This window comes from Palaemon carinicauda, chromosome 17 (genome assembly GCF_036898095.1).
Source record: "Palaemon carinicauda isolate YSFRI2023 chromosome 17, ASM3689809v2, whole genome shotgun sequence".
Classification (NCBI taxonomy): domain Eukaryota; kingdom Metazoa; phylum Arthropoda; class Malacostraca; order Decapoda; family Palaemonidae; genus Palaemon; species Palaemon carinicauda.
The window spans coordinates 101,332,165-101,354,664 of NC_090741.1; the positions used below are offsets into that span (position 1 = coordinate 101,332,165).

General features: G+C 39.5%; 1 protein-coding gene and 1 long non-coding RNA gene across 2 annotated transcripts in view; both read right to left on the reverse strand.

Annotated features, from left to right (window-relative positions):
• Window positions 1-9,282: 9,282 nt before the first annotated feature.
• Window positions 9,283-10,260, reverse strand: LOC137656480 (uncharacterized). The gene has a single exon (XM_068390655.1). The coding sequence runs from the start codon at window positions 10,258-10,260 to the stop codon at window positions 9,283-9,285; it is 978 nt and encodes a 325-aa protein (XP_068246756.1).
• Window positions 10,261-14,029: 3,769 nt separating this feature from the next.
• LOC137656144 (uncharacterized) overlaps window positions 14,030-22,500 on the reverse strand; it is a 9,571-nt gene continuing 1,100 nt past the window's right edge. The window contains exons 2-3 of the long non-coding RNA XR_011046960.1: window positions 14,389-14,483; window positions 14,030-14,135 (exon numbers count right to left, since the gene is read on the reverse strand). This is a non-coding gene — a long non-coding RNA (uncharacterized lncRNA). The remainder of the gene's footprint in view (window positions 14,136-14,388; window positions 14,484-22,500) is intronic.

The following is a 22,500-nucleotide window of genomic DNA, read 5'->3' on the forward strand; positions in this document are numbered from 1 at the left end:
TGTGTTAGAGAGAGTGAGTGTTCTTATTGATGGTGCGTCCCGAGCTTTATTTATCTTGAACCAAAGTCCAATTCATTATCAACACGAATTATCAAACCAGGTTCGTATCTTTATTGTAAAGTTCAAAGTTCAAAGTACTTAATGGACCAGGCTCAGCAACAAGAGGCAAGAGTGACATTGCAATTTCTTCCAGAAATCTCATGTTTGATGTTACAACCTCTTCTGAGATTACCTATATTTTACTAGAGCCAGAATTATGTAAAATGATTCTCTCTCTCTCTCTCTCTCTCTCTCTCTCTCTCTCTCTCTCTCTCTCTCTCTCTCTCTCTGCGCATAAATATCCATGTTTGTTGATACAGATACACATGTTCAGTACAACATCTTCAGGTCTTTAGTCATTGTAATCTATTTCACTTTTTAACCGAAATCGTTTATAGTCATTAGAACAGTAGTTCGTCAAATGTGGATTATCCATATTAGAAATACTAATTACGCGCTAAGTTGGAAAGATTCTGCTTATGCATTATGCTAAAAATATTTTATTAGTTTTTTTAATGATATGAAAGTACAATAAAAATATTGAAGCAAAATGCCTTTTATTATAATTAGCATCCTGTTTGAGTCCCCCATCAACCACAGGTTGCAATCAGCGGCTCTGGTGGTAACATGAGCAATTTACAACACCAACAAACCTTCAAGTAATTGGAAATTATCTGCCAAAACAGAGACTTTCTTGGCTTACAAATCTTTTTAATACGTTATGTAGTAGTATCTGCATTTCCTCTACAATTTACAGAACTAAGTACCGAAAGACAAGAGACTAAGGCTTTCAAGAGAAAACTGAAGACTTTCTTGTTTTTTAAGTGATTTGATAATGCGGATTTGATAATAAACCAGCAATAGGCTGTGTGAAATGCTAAATACATTGGAATTTATACGATAACATGTGTTACTAAAGAGTAGGATTCCCTTGGAAGTATAGAATCAGGAAAGCAGCACTTAAAGTAGAATAAAGTAAGTAAGTCCGTCTACTGAGGAATCGAGAAAAGGAAACTGATCAACGTCATTGACATCTCAACCAAACCGTTATTTTCAACGAGGATTTTTGCAGCCTCAGCATTCTGTGGATCTCCTGTTGATGAAGATCAGGACAAGCAGCATATCGCTGCATGTACCCACATGTACAAATGATTTAAGTATCCCTTTACTTTAAATGAATTGATGAATTCCCTTGTTCAATGTTTTGTTATTCTCCCAAGCCTAGATGAGGAAGGAATGTCAGAAAGGGGCTTTCTTGTAACTAAGTTGTATTATGTGTTGTATTGGTTGTATGCTGGGCGTTCTGTTTTTTGCTTCCTCTGGTCAGTCTCATCTTCATTTATAGTTTGGTTGATTTCATTACTTGTACTTTTCCTAATATTAAAGCTCAGTTTCAGTGTTAAAAAATCTATATAATCTTACCAAATAAGAATTTTTTTTTAAATTTTATACTACCATTCTCTTGATTGAAGTTTGCCAATTTGTTTTTTCTATTGAAATAAATCTTAACGGCATGTGTGCGTGCATTAAGATTGCCACCACCTTTTATGAGACACGGGCTCTTGCGTTGACTGCCTGCCAGAGGGGTATTTTCCAGAGCATGATTTCAAAAGAGAAAATCTTGAATGAAGGGGATGAAAAATTATGCGTGGTCGACATGACAAGGGCTCTTGTAGTCCAAGGGAGAGGTAACTCTTGGTACGAGGCATAACATCGAATGAAGAATAAACAAGATGATGATGTGATATAAGTCAGCAGTATCAAGAAACGACTGGATCCAAGGGAGCCTGGAGGTGAAGTCTAATGGCACTAGCAGCCACAGTTCAATATACCTAAACCTGGTTGCAGTATTTCAAAATTGTGACCTAGAATTCTGACGCTTCACCTACTACCCAGGAACCTTTGTGTCCGATGCACAATGACTGCCACGATATAGCTTTATGTACTGCCTTTGTACGAAAGCAGAGGCAAATTTCAAGAGAGAATGATGAGGACAGGTTTGCTCGCCGACACAACTTATGTACATGGTGCAACACATACCACTAGCCACAATAGAGGAGCAAGATGATATTGTTAAATTGCTTGCAAAGCAAGCCACGCCATAGCAAAGACCTGTTGAATTAATGATTAATTAGATGATTGAAATAATGTGCATGCAGAAACACACGCATATTCTCTTTGGTGGGCAGTAACCAAAGAGTTCCTGGATAGAGGGAGGAGCGACCAATAAACGTCAGGTTTCTGAGTCACAAAAATGAAATCTGCAATCCAGTCCTCTTTGGTCCACTGAAAGTTGGTTTTCTTTCCTGTAGTCCCGTGTTCTCTGGCGGAGGACCAAAGATCAAACATGTGAACCATAAATTAGAATAAGGTAACAATTAAATAAATTCAGCCAGAATATCCAAAGTGGTAATAAATTAGATAACAGTTTACTATGATTTGGATTGATTTTTAAGTCTCAATTAAGGAGAACCCCAAGGATTGAATTTTAAAAGGTAACTGCTGTTGACTAGAATAATACGCTTGTGCTTAAAGTAAAGTGACATCTCATAATTCTAGCCTTTACATAAAAATTTTGATGAGTGTTTTTTGTTAAGTCTTAGTAATTGAACTGGATAAGTCTTCACCACTGGGACTCATGTGCGTTAGTGTACGAAGCGACTAAACCTCTATTCTGATATTAGATGGGGCGGGTTACCCTGTCAGAGCGTGAACCAGATGAGACTCTTGAATAGCCTACATACCTGGGTAAGAAATGAAAACATTAAAGTGACAATATGCATTTTAATTAGGCGATGGCTGATCCTGATATTCGTGATGTAATAACTCTGCCTGGATCAATAGATGAGAGACAACTAAAAAATTAATTGAATTGGCGGTCAGAGAGCATGTTGCATAGCCAACTTCACTTTGGAGAAGATCTGTAAGCAACAGTAGGTGTTACCAAACTTAGACAATGGATAGTGGAAAGTTGTCAAAATGAAGGACAAGAAAAAAAAACATTTAGTTCATCTTTGTATCACAGCTCTACTTACACCATTTGCAGGAGTTTCGTCATAGAGTAAGTCTAAAGGGCAATGGACAGCTTGCAGTTCATTGTTTAGCAGTCAGAATAATGCGGAAGAGAAGACAAATTCCTCCCACATATTCTATTTGGCAAAATATATTTGTTTTGGCTTATGTTTCTTAGGCCGAGTTGTAAGGTTAATGTCAGGCAGGGTGGCAGGCAGGGATGCTAGACCTTTACAGACTAGAGTTTTCCTTGCTTTGAATTTTAGTTTGGATAAACCAGTGATCATTGTCTTGTAACTGAAATTTTGTATAATACTTATAAATACAGTTTTTAGATCCTAAGGCATCGTGTTCAATGGGTCTTATGGAGCAGGTGTGACCAAAAATCGTAAAGGAACGTACAGGAAATAAATAACGTAAAGGTTATAAGATTAGAAAGTGATTGATAGTACACATGCAATGAACAACGGCAGCCCTGCCTGGGTGATAATATTAGTGGACAATACCGAACATTATTAGGGCTCGAACTCGGCTACAGTACAAAGGTTTTTTTTTCTTTCCGCCGTGTCTGGTTGCGCTTGCAAAATTAACATTACATCACTGCTCCTATGTTCTGGCAAGTGGTACATGTTTACCTATGCTTGCAAACCCCGTGGTCATTATTTCGGGGATATTTTTTACTTTCATATAAGCAACAGTAGCTATGTTTTAAAAACTTCTAATGGGTTTTAGCTCGGGAAACAACATTACATTACTTCTCCTATGTTCTGGCAAGCGGTACATGTTAAGCTGCGCTTGCAAACCCCATGGGTCATTATTTCGGTATTACTGTAACCTATCCTAGTAAAAACCAACTTTTTCCTATAGAAAAACGCCTGTTTCCTTCGAAAATGACACTTATTTTTGTCGCAAATAAATACTTAATATAATATATATATATATATATATATATATATATATATATATATATATATATATATATATATATATATATATATATATATGTATCCACCGATAATGGAGGATCCCCAGCGGAAACTCGGGGTTTTGGGTGGGGGAAAACATACTGGGGAAATGGTATATAATGGTAAAACAAACCTTTTCTTCTCTATACGCTATGTTCTTGGACGTATAATAAATCCATGGAAAACTGCACAAATTATCTATATCCTATACTAACCTATATTCTTATTTATTCGCTGTAATTCTAGGGGTCGGTTGTATTCGCTCCCGTTCGTTCGTAAGTACACACCAGTTTTAGATCTGCGCATAAACCCCGCAATCCTTAATTTTTACTAATAGGATTACTTCTTTCCTTATAACCTCTCACCATTTTCCCCCACGTCATTCAAGTACTTATACCCGCGACATTCAAGTATTCTACTTGACCTCACCCTTCTTATACCGCATGTATCTTCATTTTTTTTTTTTTTTTTTTTTTTTAATACCCATATGCACATATTACGTTTTATGCAAGAATTACTCATTTTCTTATGAACCCTCCTCATTTTTACGCACGACATTCAAGTGTTCTCCGTGATCTGACCCTTCTAAGACCGTATATACCATTCTTTTATGCAGTACCTATAAGGGCATATTTCGTTTTATCCCAGCCATTCTTCTAATACCTCATGTTTATGCAATACCCACGTTGTCATGTTATTTTCTATCTTAGTTATTCAAGTATACTACGAGTCTTTACCCCTCTAATAACGTTGTTATTTATTCGTTGAGTAATACCCACTTGTATATTTCTCTTTGTTTCGATAACCTTTCAACCGTTTTCTCCTTGATTACAACATATCAATTTATTATCCTCTTCATTTTAACTTACTATTTTTTTCCTTCATACCTATTGTTATTACTTTATATCACACCCAGTTGTCATGTAAATACTGTTTCTGAACAAGTTTCGCATGCAAGTTCATTCAAGCTTACTTTGTAGACTCCGTTCTGTTTCCGTTAACCAATCACGTATCTATACGTATGGAAAGTTTCCACAGGGGGCTTAATATTTCCCCTTCCCCTTTTCTTATCTCTTCGAGTGCTCGCATCCGTCCCTTCCCAAAGCCTTCTCCCTGTAAAACCATTGTCCGTGTTAAGCCTTTGTTCGTATTCTCCTCCTTTCGTGCGCTATTATGGAACTTCCTATACAAACATGTAATAGTTGTAGTTATCCGTACTCAGAAACCGGAGGGAAGTTTCATGGAAATTACCATTGTACAGTACATGTCTGGGGTATCAGGAATGCTAGCCATCGTCTCTAGCCCTGTTTGAAGAGACATAGACGCAGCCAGGCATTCTTTAGTCTCATGTTCTCTTTTTAAGAGAAACTCTGACAGCTTTGGGAGGTCCTCGTTGAACTGCCGTCCAGTGATATCGGCCTCCAGCTTCCCGACTGAGAAGGTAACATGAACGTCGTTCCAGTCTTTATCGTCTGAAGGAAAAACAAGGGAGAAAGGCTTGCTTTCTTCTAGCGTGGGACAGGGATTTCCTGCCCTCGCAGCCTTTAGGGCCACTTTAAACCCTTTAGCCATAAAGGGAAAAGCATGTTGAGGGTCAGCAATGAACGATGGGTATTTCTTGCTCAATGCCGGCACTTTTGAGCTAGTGAATGCCCTCTCTTTTAGCTTTGACGTAATCATCGCTTGCGCTTTAGCGAGCTCAAAGACAATTACTTCTTTGGGCTCCATCTCTTCTTTAGCTGCCGGTTCATTTTTGAGTCGGACATAACAGTCGGGGTAGACCCCTCTGCTGGGCCAAAACTCAACTTCCTCCACTGGAACAGTACCCAGTTTCTCCGAGAGGAAGATCTTGCCTGCTGACATAGGCATGTGCTCCGCATACCTCCACGGGTTAACGTCGGAGAACACAGGAAGGTCCTTAACGTTTAGCTTCTTCGGGGTTAGGCGCGAAGAAACTAACTGCTCAATCTCTGTCCGGAAAGTAGACTCTTTCTCGGTAGACTTCTTCTGCAAGTCATATACCATGGACATTAAGGACTGAAGAGTACTAGTAATCGTCTCCAAATGAGGCGGTTGCGAGGAGGTTGAAGGTGCTGGATCAGCCACCGCAGCCGAAGAAACCGAAGCCACTTCGACGTTCTCCACATCACTAGCAGGAGGGACAACCGCCTCCTGATCCAACTGTTCCACGAGGAGATTCTTCTCAGTCTCCTCAGAGACGACAGACATATTGTCGTCCAGATGGATACCCTCCAGAGTATCCGCAACATCAGGTTCTCTAGGCTTCTGAACCTGAATCTGCACCAAAGGGATTGGAGGTTTTGTCTTGGGAATGATGGAATCATCACGAGCTCCGGGGAAGAGACAGTCCCTCATCCTAGCATTAGGAAGGTATGGGCCCGAAGTGTTCTTTTGAAAACCTCTTACCCACTTACACAGCGTAGCCCTAGCTGCATCCCTAGATTCAGCAGACTTTTGTTCAACAAAAGCTTCCTTTACCAAATTCTCACACACGGTACATACCTCCGGGTCCCAGTACTTGAGAACCCTTTTAGTGATGGAACAGCGGGCGTGAGACCTACACACGCCATGTCCGTAGAAGTCCTTGCTGCGGACCCTACAAAAGTTGTTCCCACACTCGGGATGCTCCTCCTGTAAATAAAAGAAAAGCAAATGAGTTTTCTGTGAAATCTTCAGATTTCAGCATAACATCAGTTATTACATTTAGTTTGGATAGGGTAAGCTATAAAAGGAAAGACACCTACATGTGTTTCCCGATCAGCCATTTGCTATGACCTCCCCCCCCCCCATTTTGAACTAAAAAATTCATAAAGAATTAAATAACAGAGGAAATATCTAAGATATATAGTGTCTTCTTGACACATCCTATTAAAATGTTCAATATAGTGGATAATTTAAAACGTAACGTAATCATAATTAAGGGCACCCTTGTAAACTTGAGAGAATATAGTCTGTGTAAAATGATCAACTCGGCTATTATTTGTGCATGAAACCCCCCTCCATTTGTGTTTTCCTAAATTGATTGAACCCCAATACGACCCAGATCGGGTCATATATATATATATATATATATATATATATATATATATATATATATATATATATATATATATATATATATATATATATATGATAAATCTACTTTTTTAAGCTCGTGTTTCTCTTCATTGTTTAATTTCAGTCATTCTCATTGATGTATCGTTGGCCTTTGTTTTATTTACGTTTATTAGGTATATGTGGAGAATTTATTTTTTTATTTAATTAAATGTTTGAGTGGGAACTTAGTCCAGGAAAGTCTCCCTACGTCAGTTACACAAAGATCATCAGGGGAGGATAATGGGCACTTACACTTGGGGCACAAACACCTTGCTAATAACTTTACCGCTGCAGTTTACTAACCATCACCCTTAAATACTAAAGGGGGAAATTTTACTGTCCAGAGGCCGGAGAACTCCACACGGGAAAATAAAAGTAATGTGATGGCCTACTCTAGCTTTGTCCGGTCTATAGTCATCTTGCACTCTCAGGCTCTGTTTCTGTTCCGTCCCTGTGACCCCAGTGAGTTGCTGGACAGGTATCTTACGTTAATGTAATTAGAGACAATAAAAAAAATGGGAGCAGTGATGGAAAGTAAAGTTTAAAAGTATAAAGATATGGATCTTTACCTTCGAAGCTGATATATTAATACAAAGTACCTCGCTGAAACCACTTATAGACTTACTTAGGCTTACTCCTTTCAAATATCTGGTATTCTGTCCCGTGATCAAATGTTCATAATAGGCACATTGAAATAAATGAGGGAGTAAAAATACGAAGGAGGTTTAATAAACCTAATCTTGATTCATTTCACAAATTTACATTAAAATAAATGGACATCTGAACCAACAAAATGTGATGTAATCAATAGCAATTCAAAATAATAAAATGGTTGCTTAGACACGTGGTCTTCTTCCATAGTCAATAAATGAAATTGGGCTGGACACGTGGCCCATGTGACCCAGAGACTGTGCTAGTATCAAAAGTAAAAATGATATCGAAGAAATATATACACACAATCCCACCACACACAGTCCGAAATATGTAATAGCCAGATACCCTACTCAAGTTAAAATTAGTCTAAACTGAAAAATGGGGGAAAACTAAGTGGCCACTTTTGTTACCTGCACTCCTTGGAATACTGTCCTTTGCCCTTCAATGGCTGTTGACCTGGTTGCACTTTACACTCTTGACTGGCTCACCCCATGAATTTTCACTTTTGGCCCTAATGGTTTACCAGGCTCTTCTCCTTCTCTATCTCTGCGACCAGCAGGACTCCTCTGTGAGTCGAGGTTTGGGAAAGGGCGGTTGGCTGAGCCACAGGTGCACAGATTAACTGACAAGCAGGTCAGTTGGTCACGACGGCTTCTGAATGAATGGGGCCAACCATAAGGTCGGGAGGGCTCACCCGCAGCCACCGGTAAGGCTGTGCATATCTATGCCGTGACGTCACGAGCACGGCATGCGCTATTGTCAACAGATTTAGAGGATTTAAAATAGTCCTCGCAATGTTTCGATAAAGAAAACTTAACGTAGGAGAGAGCAACTAAGGGGTAGCTACAGTATTATTAGGAGAGAGTCAAAAATACAAATGAAAGAAGAGTAGTGAAGAAAATTCTTCACAATATATATATATATATATATATATATATATATATATATATATATATATATATGTATATATATATATATATATATATATATATATATATATATATATATATATATATATATATATATACTGTATATGGTAAATGTCTAGGAGAAGGCCGCACCCGTTTTTCAAGTATTAACGACGAAAAACGGCAAAAAACAACCAGATTATTGTTGCACATCGCATAGAAACATGAGGAAATGAATAAAAAATAAACTAAGACTTAACTCTTACACATAAAATGTAAGCATAAACCTACTACTACAATTATGGGGGACCCCAGTGGGAAGCGGGGTTTTTGGGAGGGGGGAGGAGGAAAAAAGTAATTTTTCTGGGCACTACCGAACCTAATACAACCACCTACCCTACCATGGGGGCCCTGTACCCCTACCTAGGCCTACCGGGGGGGGGGGGCTCTGCCCCCCCCCCCTGCGACCCCCCCTTACGGCCACTACCTAACACATCCACCAAACCAATTCCAAAGTGATGGTACTGCTGTATACATTGTTATACTATCACCATTATAATATACTCTATAAATCAATGAAGCTTACCTTAAACTGTTGGTTGGTAAAGATGTGCTGCTGCTTTGAGGAAAACGTGGAGCCGTTGCGATGGTTCCCTGACATGCAACTTGAAGTAGGAAGTGGCCAGGTACCCGACGAAGTGTTTTTTCCTCCTACCATATTTCGGCACTAAATTCTTCACGTCCCGCCACTTCCTCTCCACAGTATTGGTATGAGCCTGTGTCTGGGGATCAACAAAGTGAAGGCTGTGGTTAACAGTCAAATGCTTAAAACCTTCCTCTGCCAGACAGTTATAAGCTCGCCAACAGTCCGAAATTATGGTTGTGCCTGGCTCGATCCTCTCCTTAATCAGCGAGAGCAGGGTGTCACGATCCCGGGTTTCCACGGGGACCAGAAAAAACTCTCGTGATTCTCGGCAAATACCACCAAATACCCACTGGCCGTCTATTACTCGGCCAACATTATATTTCCGTTTGCCGAATTTGGACTCGTCAATTTCTACTGTACAATTGTTGCCGCCAATTTTCTTGCTGCGCCGAAATACCCAATTAATTACAACTTCCCTGCAAAATGAAGGCCAATCGCATACAGTACCTTTATTTAATTTCAATTCAGAAATGGCCACTTCGTAGCAAAACCAGTTTTGAACCCACAAAACTATAAATTTTAAATTAGTTTCAATGTCCAGCTTTCCTTTTGAAAACCAGGTACCCACAAACACCGACACTTTATATGAACAACGCTTATGTCTACGTCCTTTCGTAATGTAAGACTTATCACACCTAAAACTATGTTTCTTGTAATCAACCCTACACACTTCGTGACAATGCGGACAATTTTTATTTTGTAAAATTAAATTGTGTGTCTGGCACAAATCCTCAAGTTTTTCGATTTTCCCCGAATAGGCTAAAACAAATTCACCGTAACTTAAGAAACAGTCGGCACAAGAAACGGGAATTTCAATTTCTCGTGCAATATCAGATGACGTGCTTGCTACGGCCTCCATGTCTAGGAACGAAATAAAATGGCTGGGTAAGAAAATGTATTGTCACACTGTGATGGGTAAGAAAATGTATTGTCGCACTGTGATTGGCCAAACGTGAAGACGTCATAGTGGACTAGTTTGTCTGCGGATTATAGTGGTTACAGGGCTCATTTGAGCAAAAACAAGACACAGTCAACAATAACAACAGACTTAGAAAAATCTGGGAGGAAGACAAGAGTAGCGTGAGTTTGATCGTCGATATTTCGACTATTATTGATTTTCACTAAATTATCTCACTGGTATACCATTATTTACATACATTCCTACATATTCTAATAAAAATAAATTGAATATCAGTGATATCTTCATGCGGCCCTCTCCTAGACATTAACCATATATATATATACGTATATATATATATATATATATATATATATATATATATATATATATATATACATATATATATATATATATATATATATATATATATATATATATATATATATTGGGTGGATTTATATAATTAAATTGTTTTACCTTATTATATGTGTTTTACTTCAAATTCTACACATCAAAATGTTTTTAGTTCAGGTGACTTGTAGCTCTTCCTAAAAGAAAAAATAGAAAAAATTAAATAGCATGATAGTGAGCGACATTTAATGAAGGAAACTACTAATTCCAAACATTATATCTGTCCCAAGTTACACTTATCTAGTTATTATTATTATTATTATTATTATTATTATTATTATTATTATTATTATTACTACTACTAGAAAGTTTACAAACACTTTAGTGCATTACAAATGCAGTTACAGACCGTAAACTGGATGAAGCAGTTACCCCTTCAAATCCGTTTTCTTTCCACAGATTATGGAACGATACCCTCCCAAATCCTTCCCTCAAAGCTAAGCTGGACTCCGCCCGTACTCAACCTACGAGAGACTCAACACCTTTTTGTTCTTCTTCTTTATAATTTGCTTCTTCTTCTTCTTCCTCTTCTTCTTCTTCTTCTTCTTAATGTAGACACGTAATCGTTTTCTTTTAAACATCAGAGCCGTTTTCTCCTCTTCGCTCCCACATCGTGTGGTAGGACTAGTCAAAGTTTAAAGGTATATTTTTCAACTAATGTGATTTTTTCTTGGATCTAATATGTGTTCACGACAATATCTGTTCCATAGATGAGGAATCCTTTTACTCATGTGTATTCCTTCTCTTATTTTGTTTTGCCTCTTTAGTTTTCTTTGCATTCATTACATAGTATAATCTTCTGTAAAGCCAATTACTTGGCTCAAATACTCTCTCTCTCTCTCTCTCTCTCTCTCTCTCTCTCTCTCTCTCTCTCTCTCTCATAATGAATAGATTACCCTTGAGGTTGAAGGTTACTCCATGCAAAGGTCAACTGGTCTGGCGGGTGTCCTTTCTTTCCTAGTCTCCATGAGAAGCTTTTAATCTATCACGCATGATTGAAGTGTAGTTCCAAAATTCAATGTAGTCCTGAAGAAGGGTCGCTAAGTGATCTGAAACACGTGTCGACACCAAACAATAAATTGAAAAAAGTAAAAGTATTTCTGCTGTTATCCTGAAAACTATCTGCAGGACGATCTGTCCGAGGAGAAGCTCTCTCCGATATCTGGACTCCGCTGAGACGTTATCATATATTATACAGTACACACACACACACTCATATATATATATATATATATATATATATATATATATATATATATATATATATATATATATTATATATATATATGTATATATATATATATATATATATATATATATATGTGTGTGTGTGTGTGTGGGTGTGTAGAAATCACGAAAGCTGACACGTGATGAATATAAAATGTATTATAGCCACGAAAGGAAAAATGAAAAAGACTTGATTGGAGTTAGTACTTTCATCCACTCAGGACATTATCAAACTCAGCAATGTTTGATAATGTCCTGAGTGGATGAAAGTACTAACTCCAATCAAGTCTTTCTCATTTTTCCTTTCGTGGCTATAATACATATATATATATATATATATATATATATATATATATATATATATATATATATATACATATATATATACTGTATATATATCGTTAAAGATATTTATCCAACACTGTATTTAGATTTATATAAAACAGTTTGTTGTACAATTTTAGTTTCAAATTTCCCCCATTATTAAGAATCATCAGGATATGAAGACCAAAATAGACCAATTATTTTATTTGATAGCATTGATATGACCAATTTTTTTTGCTGAACATTTCTCTATTTTTCTTTCAAAAATGTTTGGTTATTTAAAAAAAAAAAAAAAAAAAGTTTAATACTTTATAAAGAAAATGGTTATTGCAAAATATTAAGCTTTCTAAATTCAATCTAAAAAATCACAGAAAAAGAAAATATGATTATCAGTTGCTAATGTTTTGAACATAAATGAATATTAGTATCAACGGTGCAATAGCAGAGGGGCGTGGCCTTACCCCCATAGATTTTCCTCTTGCCTCCACAGAATTATCTCCCTTTTCAGTTTTAGGTTTAGGATTCGAAGTCTTTGGCTCACTAGTCACAGTCGGTGGCCTTGGCCTTCTAGTCGTCGTAGTCACCGGCCTTGCCCTCGCATATCTTCTTCTGTTTTCAGTTGTATGGATAGGAATCGCAGTCCTTGCGGGAGGAATGTCATGGCAAAGTATATTGTTGAGTTTGGTTGTAATGTCATTGGCAAAGCGAGGAAGGTAATGATTTATAGCCTCTACCACTGCTTCTGGATGATAATTCAGCTCCTGAGCCACCTACGGATAGAATTCAGTGGTTGAAATCACATGCATAACACCAATTTCACGAGACTGTCTATCATTTATAATTGTTTTATTTTGATCAACATTTTCTGCATTGTATTTAGTTCTTATAATCACGCAAGTGACGACTAAACTGAATGATAAGAGTTGGTCATATAGGAGACTTAATTAAATAGGAGAGAAGCGAGCACTTACCCTGATTCCTTCGGCATGGAAAGTCATTTGGAGAGAATCTCTGGTAATGCAGAGATTGAAGGGATCCGGCGAGTAAAAGTCGTATATGAAGTTGAACTCCAGAGTATAGTCACGCAGCTACGAACTGACAGTAGATAAGACCATTGTTTTCGGCAATTCACTAATCTCTTATCTCTTAAAGTTGAAATTCGACAAAAATTTTGTTCAACAATGCTACAGGAAGGACAGGTAATATACGGTGAAGTCAGTTTTGGAAATATTTTTTTTTGTGGTGGATTAATTTCTATTTCGGCAAGACTGGCACTGAATTCCCAATTGTGTCCTGCTAGGTTCAGTTTTATCTACAAAGATCAGGAATTATTCGTAGAGACAGAGAACTTGTGTGGTATTAATTAATTAGAAGTAGATGAGAAATAGGAAGAAGACAAATGAATTATTTCTTCTTGTCAAAGAAATGATACAAAAAATCAAAGGAACCACAAAGAATTAATTGTTTTTTTTTCATTGTCTTCAGCATAACACATAATTAGGTAACAAAGTACCAAGATTTTATAATACTTCCTTACCACGTGTTGCCCAAGATCATTGAAGGAGGTGCAGTCAACTTTGGAAAAGCCTGCAAATATCAGGTTCAAGAAGTCGAAGTTGATACTGAAAGAAAAGAAAATCAGCTTCAGCTTAGAAGAAATGACAATGCTCACATCGTAATAGAATGTCGCAGAATGTTTTTAATATATTTTTTCTTTCTAAAAAGTTACCGAAAACGTCTTCATTTGTTATTCAAAGCTAACCTGAGATTATCACGAATATAATTGTCATCGGGGATAATGGGCAACGTGTGTGGACCCACAGGAATAAACGCCCTTTGTTGTTCATTAGTAATTTTCTGACACGGTGAAACTGAAAGGAAAAATAATAATAATAATAATAATAATAATAAAAATGATATTTTAGTAATATTAATAATCTAAACATCAATAATAATAATAATAATAATAATAATAATAATAATAATAATAATAATAATAATAATAATAATAATAATAATAATAATAATAATAATGATAATAATAATAATAAACTAAATGAGTAAAGCGTAAACAACTTCAAAAAAAGAGAACTGAGACACAGCACAATTTCTTTGTTTACTTACTTGAAGGCGGAATCACTGATGCAAAGGCAGCTGAAATTGCCACCAGGATCAATGTTCTCTGGAACATGGTTGAGGGTGAGCATTTCATTAAGATCCTGCAAGAGAGAGAGAGAGAGAGAGAGAGAGAGAGAGAGAGAGAGAGAGAGAGAGAGAGAGAGAGAGAGAGAGAGATTAATTATTGATATTAGTTATAAACTGTAATCAGTACTTGTTCAACTCTCCTTTTTGGGCTCAGGCCATGTCGTCCTAATGGAAGTTCCTAAAAGGTAGCTTCCTAGGGTATATTTGACTACAGTGATATTCCCAGATAATTTTACCTTAAGGTATCCAGAATTCTAACTCCTGGAGCAGATATCCCTAAATAAACTCACAGGGATATCGCATAATATCAGAGGACGTATTCTTGACACGTCACATAGCTATCTTCACCCTGAACAGTATTAACGCTTCGAAGGGTTACAGTGACAAGAATCTGAAACGAGAATGAAAAGAGAGGTGCTCATAAGGCATCTCTCCTATTCCGTTTCCAGTGTGTATCTGATGAAGCCGGTAGCGCCCTCTTTATTCCTTTTCGTGTAGCTCTACTACTTGGTATTTTCCCTTGTGTTCTCTCGTTATTTTGGATTTAATACAACATTTTGATGACTTCTCCGGCCTCTTCTGCCTCTGGAAAGTTGAGTATTATCTTTACTATGTATAAATGTAATCTCTTGTCGTTTTGAATTAAATCAAAAGTGATATTAACGTAAACAAGAGCTGTTGCCTACCGGAGGCATCCTGGATGCTATCGCTCTCTATTTATGAGTCATTTAGTTAGCTAGAGCGAGGATCCCGGTTTGTTATGCTTTAATAATTTAGCTATTTAGCTCCTCTAATAATGCTTATATAATGCCATTAGTTTTTAGTTCGGTGTTTTAGGTAACCGATCTTGCCCTTCGCGAGGCTTAGTAGCCTAGGCGTCTGGCCCTATTACTTTTATGCATGATATAAGTTTTTCCGAGTGTTATTTTATTGAAGCTTTAGGCAAATATTTTATATATGTAAGATATTGTTGAATGTTCTTTCCAAGATTGTATACGAAAGAGTTTCGGTGAATTAGGTAATCGATTCTCACCTTACCAAGGCTAATAATCTAGGTACAATAGTATACTCTCGCACATCCCCGATTGTTCTTTTCTCCTCTGGCGGCTAAGTTCAATCCCTCTCTCCCTCTGAGTAAGCCTTTGGCTTAATCCTAGTGGTTCTATCTGTATAACAATTCAGGTATAACTATTCTAGGATATGTCTGTCCTGACCTGATAACCAGAGTGACTGGTTTTTTGGGTTATGGCAGAACATCAGAGTTTCTATCTGTGGTCTGCTTCTTCCTAGCATAGAGAATGAGTCTCCTTTGCTAGTTTAGGGGCGGACACAGGAAGCTTTGCTTCCCTAGTCAAAGTACGAAGGATTCTGTAAGAAATGATTCCTCCCTCTAGTGGCCTGGCAGACTGTCCTGTGTTGTTTTTCTCAGGCTGGAGTTTTTCTGTTGCCAGGCGAAATAACTGCACCTAACTTTGTTCCGGTTGGGAGGAGGATGGCAAGTATTGCCAGTCTTCCTCCCTAATAGACAACTCTAGGTTAGGATGAGCTTCCCTAACTGCTGAGTGTGTCTCTTGTTAGAATGAAGTTTATAGAACCCTTATCCCTTCCCCACCTCTCTTTCTTTTATTATCTTTTGGCCGCAGTCCTACTTCCGTACCTAGTGTAGGTTAGGATGGAGGACCGGCTCAGCTCTCTGCCGGCTGGCAATTACATGTCGGCCGGCAGAGACCCTTTGTTCTTTACAGAGTGAACCCAAGACATCCCTTGGTCTCCCTTTCATGTCTGCCGGTAGAGCCCGGCAGGCTATGGACTCTTTGGAAGCCTGAATGCTACATTCTCCCCTTCCATAAGTTCACTCTTTCTAGATGGAAGGTCGTATGGCAATGCTGCCTTATAACCTTTCATCCATACTGTTTCTCTGACTATTGTGTTGTACCCCTAACCCGGCTGCTGGCTTAACAGCCGACAGCCGGGCAGGTGGAGGTTCTCTGGTTCTTGGCTACTGCCGGTGGGCATGGGTATTATTACCTTTGCCTGCTGGCAGTGGAAACACAGCCCGAATCTGCTGGCCACTACAATTAGCGGCCGACAGACGGGTCGACTGGCAATAATTGCCTGCCAGCACACAGTTGCGAAACAGTGGGCTGCCGCCTATTAGTTAAAGGTAGTATATCTTTGAACTATATAAGGGTAGATGCCGGCCGGCACAACAGCATGCGATGTACAGTAGTTGCTATATTTGTAGTGTAGTACACACTGCATTAGTAAAACTACAGTACAGAGTTTCTGATAATACTAAAGTTCTTCAGCATACTTAGTGTTATCTTGTACAACCTTTTGCTGAGACCGTACAATATATAGAAAGTAAGTTCTTTCTCTATTCTTTCTTTCCCGTATATTAAAACTTTATCTCAAGGTGTGAACTACACCTTAAATTTCCGTTTAGGAAATTACATAAGGTATTCTAGAATAGAATTAACCTTAGTTTTAATATCTTGGGAGGTTTCAACAATTGACTGGACAGGAAATACAAGTATGTGTCTTTCCTTCTTTCTTTTATAGCTTTTCTATATAAGCTAAATGTTTCAGTATAAGTGAAAGCCTTCACTTGATACTCATGGATTTTTCTTCTCTTTACAGGAGGACCATCCGAAGTGCGGGAGTGTGTTCTGTAATGTCCGCAGTAGGAACTTCTGTGGACATCAACTTTGCAGGAGGCACGCAGCATGCGCAGCGTCCAGAGGTGATCTCCGTCATTGGGACCCTCAGGTTTGTACTGTATGTTCTAACCTGATTACCAAGGCTTTTGACAATCCTAAGTCGACGGAGTCAAGGGATGCTGCCAGGGATAAGTTACGAACCTGGGTGAGGGGTTTACAGAAAAACACCTCAGGCCCCTACCTTCCAAATGAGAAGATGAGGGCATTTCTTTTCCCTAAAGCATCAGCTGATGCAGTCATTCCTCAGCCTCAGGTGGAGATACCAACTGTCCAGAATCCGGTAGATTCTGAAGTCTCGGCCGCCTTCAAGACATCCAGTTGGACGATAGGATGTCGGAGGTGTCAGATTCTACAGAGAAAGACCTTCTAGGAGAAGGTCAGGAGGAGGAGCTGTCTCAGGCTCCCTCCTCAAGTAAAAGAAGAAGAAATCGATGAGGTGTTGGTTACTTCGGTTCCGGACCCAGAATCTGTTCCCTCTATATCGTCTGCTATCCCAGATGAACTGGGAAGGACTCTTTCTTGTATTGTTGAGATGATTCAACAGATTCAAAGAAAGAATGATGAGAAGGAAGCTGCAATGAAACTGGAGATACGTAGACTTGCAGCATCACGTGGGCCCCAGAAGCGACTCAACGTGAAGGATCTTCCTTTGTGCTCGGACACCAATCCTTGGAGGTATGCCGAACACATGCCAATGACAACCGGGAAGATCGTGATACCAGAAAAGTTGGGAGCAATTCCCCTGGAAAAAGTGGAATTTGGCCAAACAAAGATTCTTATCCGGACTGCTATGTCCGTCTTAGGAAGGAGCCAGCCTCAAAGGAGGAGACGGAGCCGAAGGAGGTCATAGTTCTTGACCATAGTAAAGCACAGGCGTTACTAGTGGGCTCCATGAAAGAGAGGGGCTTCACGAACTTAAAGGTGCCAGCCTTGATTAAGAAGCTTCCCTCCTTTGTGGCCTCTCCAACCAGAGCCTTTCCCTTCATGGAAAAGGGATATAAGGCAGCCTTAAAGGCAGTGGAGGCAGGGAAACCATGCCCCTTCTTGGAGGAGTGCAAGCCGTTATCTCTGACCTTGCAAAGAAGACTGGAAGGACGTCCACCTTACCTTCTCAGTCGGGAAGCTGGAGCTAATATTGCTGAACGTCAGTTTGGTGAGGAACTTCCAAAACTGTCGGATGTTCTCATGCGCAGAGAGCAAGAGACGAAGGAAAGACTTGCAGCATCGATGTCGTTGTAAACGACATTAGAAACGATAGCAAGTGACCCTAAGAACCAGGACATGTTCATGGTACTGGCCAAAACCCATCTGGCTACAGTTATGAAGGATCTCTATAGCTTTATTAAAGCTAGGAGAACCTGTAGAGAGTTCGTGTTCGCCTCGGCTGTGGTGAGGCACGAACCGAGGAGACTGAAATCCTCTCGTATCTGGGGTAAAGACCTCTTTCCCAGTGAAGTGGTTAAAGAGGTAGTAGACAAGGCCACCACAGAGAATAGGAACCTTCTCAAAAAGTGGGGCTTAGATTTTAAGAGAAAGTCTTCTCCAGATGAGGGTCCCCAACCCAAGAAGAAGACAAATAGGCCTAGGCCATCCTCTCGGCCGGCTAAACCCTACCGACAGCAACAACAACAACTTCCTGTGACCGCAGTGCCTCAGATAGTGACACAACCTCCAACCAGAGGTTCTTCTAGTCGCCCTTAAGAGGAAGGGGATCCAGGGGAGGATGCGGTCAAGGAAGCAAGGCCTCAGCTCCACAACAGCAGAAGGGAGATACTTCCAGTAGGAGGGAGACTACAGCTTTTTAGGGATCGCTGGACCTTCGATCCCTGGGCCCACAGCCTAATAAAGAATGGACTAGGTTGGAGCTGGAGCAGTCCTCCACCTGAATTTCCTCAATTCTTCCAACACTCAACCCCCGTTCTGGAAGAATATGTCCGAGAGCTCATAGACAAAAGAGTAATCAAGAAAGTTAAGTCCATCAAATTCCGAGGAAGGCTGTTTTGTGTTCCAAAGAAGGACTCAGAAAAACTCAGAGTCATTCTAGACTTGTCAACACTCAACAAGTTCATAGTGAACTACAAGTTCAGAATGCTCACACTTAAACACATAAGGACCCTGATGCCCAAAAGGGCATATGCTGTTTCTATAGACTTGTCTGACGGTTATTGGCATGTTCCAATTAATCGTCACCTCTCCTCCTACTTAGGCTTCAAGTTACATTGATAACTTTACGCCTTCAGAACCATGCCTTTCGGGCTAAACATAGCCCCAAGGATTTTCAAGAAGCTCGCGAACGGAGCCGTCCATCAATTACGCCTAAAGGGGGTCCAAGTAGTAGCCTACTTGGACGACTGGCTGGTGTGGGCAGCATCCAGGACAGAATGCATGCAAGCTTCTAAGATAGTGATCCAGTTCCTGGAACATCTGGGATTCAAGATCAACATCAAAAAGTCTCGACCTTCTCCAGCTCAAAAATTTCAGTGGTTGGGAATCCACTGGAATTTGGAGTCACATCGATATTCCATTCCTGGGAAGAGGAAAGAATTAGCAGGATCTGTCAAGAGACTATTGAAATCCAAACGGATATCAAGACGCGAACAGGAGAGAGTGCTGGGGTCTCTACAGTTTGCTTTGATAACAGACCCAGTGCTAAGAGCACAGCTAAAGGATGCAACAGGAGTCTGGAGAAAATACGCATCAAACGCGCGAAGAGATCTAATAAGACCTCTACCGACTCGACTACAAACGCTTCTCAAGCCGTGGTCCAATGCCAAGCAATTGAAGAGATCAATACTTCTTCAACCTCCTCCCCCGTCAGTAACTATCCACACAGATGCCTCAAAGGAAGGCTGGGGAGGTCACTCTCATCAGAAGAGAGACCAAGGAGCTTGGTCCAATCTTTTCAAGTCATTTCACATCAACTTTCTAGAAGCATGGCAGTTCTTCTGACACTAGAAAGTATCTCCTCACCACTCAACCCACATAAGACTGGTTCTAAACAGTGAGGTGGTAGTGAGATGCCTGAATCAACAAGGGTCGAGGTGACATCAAATCAACCAAGTGATGTTGGCCATATTCCGTTTGGCGGAATGGAAGAAATGGCACCTGTCAGCAGTTCACATTTAAGGGTTCCCCAATGTAACAGCGGATGCTCTATCCAGGTTTACACCTATGGAGTCAGAATGGTCCCTTGACGCAGGATCGTTCTCCTTCATCTCAAGCCAAGTCCCGGAGTTGCAGATAGACCTCTTTGCGACGAAAGACAACAAGAAAATAGATTGTTACGTGTCCCCATAGAGGATCCGCTAGCGGAGGCAGTGGACGCTATGTCCCTAGACTGGAACAGATTGTCCAATATTTATCTGTTCCCTCCGTATAACCTCCGTTTGAAGGTTTTCGATAAGCTGAGATCCTTCAAAGGAAAAGCAGCAATAGGGGCCCACAAGTGGCCAAATAGCGTGTGGTTCCCTCTGGCATTGGAACTACGACTAAAACTCGTACAGCTACCGGATCCATCCCTGTCTCAGTGAATACAGAAGTCGACTGTCTTTGCTCCATCACAGAAAACACGGAACCTACATCTCATGATTTTCTCTCCTTAGCGATGAGAAAAAGATTCGGTGTTAAAAGTCAGTTTAGACTTTTGGAGGAAACCAGAAGACATTATGAGGCTTCAGGGAAGGAATAGATATCCTTTGTCAAGGCGAAGAAACCAAAAGAAATCTCGACAGACTCCTATTTATCATTCTTCATTCACCTTCATGAGCAAGGTTTAGCAGCCAACACAGTTCTATTGTTCAAGCCTGCCTTGATAAGTCAAATACCATATGCCTTACAGGTCGACCTTTCTAACGACGTTCTTAATGAACTACAAAGGCCCATGCTGGGCTTAGCCCTTCAGGCCTCCAAGACCCTTTGCATGGTCATTAGATATGATTCTTCATTGTGTATAAATAATGAACAATGAGGAATGCGCTTAGAAGGCCTTGAATTTAAGTCATATTTCTGTTTGTACTCGCTTTGGGGGCCAGAGTTAGTGAAATAGTGGCTCTCTCTAGAGAGGAAGGCCACGTCCTGTTCTTGGAGGGCGAACTGAATCTATTTCCAGGCCCAATGTTTCTTACCAAGAACAAGCTACACACCAACAGGTGGGGTCCCTAGAGAATCTGTCCTCTGAAGGAAGATGCATCTCTATATCCAGTGGAGTGCCTAAAGGTCTATCTTCATAGAACTTCAGACTTTATGGGAGGACAGCTGTTCAGAAGAGAAACCCTGGGTTCAAAGTTATCTATAACTAAGGGCGAAATTCACCCGTGTTATTCGCAGAACGGATCCAGACAGTACACCCGTTAGTCATGATCCGAGGAAAGTTGCCTCTTCCATAAAATTTCTTTAATTATATGGACTTTGAACATCCTTGTTTGTACACGGGCTGGTAGTCATCCAAGGCGTTCTTTATGCACTATGCGAAGCAAGTGGAGAAACTTAAGAGATCTGTGGTAGCAGCAGGTAGAATTCTTTAACCTTCTGTTTTAAATCTGAGAGGAACTGTGTAATTAATTTGGGACGATTAATTAAGAGGGTGCGTGTGTAGTCACTGTATGTTACTACACGCTGAGCGACAGGCCACGAAAGTGTCCTTACGAACTGTTCCATTGACGTCGGTGAACTATAGCATAATACGGACACTTGAGCCAAACGTTTTTTACGCTAGTGTAAATAAACAGTATACAGACTATATCATTATTATTAATAATTCAATTGAAGTGGCAAATCTCTTTCCTAGTAGACGAAACAATATTTTCTGTTGACTGTTTTTCTTTATGCTTTAACGCATATCATCCACATTTCATAAATTTTATAAATGTTGATCTGATATGTACATTTATTAAATTTTAATAAACTAGTTCATAGTGAGCCCTGCATCTTATTCGCCCACACTCATTTTATTAGTAATGTACTGAGCATTAAGATTAAAATAGGAATATTTTTATCATGGTATGTCTTCCAAGACTGTTCCCTGATTCAAGCAAAAGTCCACTCACTCTAACCCTTCCTTGGAAGGGTTGACGTGGTACCCTAACGGGATAGTGGCAGAAAGGCAAAATTTGTTCCTATGCAGATACAACCATTATCCAATAGTTAATAAGAGTAGTCACATTGGGGAAGGTGTCATAAATTCATACTGACATTGGTGACTCTTATACAAACTTTGCTTTATATTGTATAGGGCGAGACCACTATACAAGCTTGTCATTTTGTCATCCATAGTTATTATGTACTCCTCGAGACTTTTTCCAAAGTCTAGTAC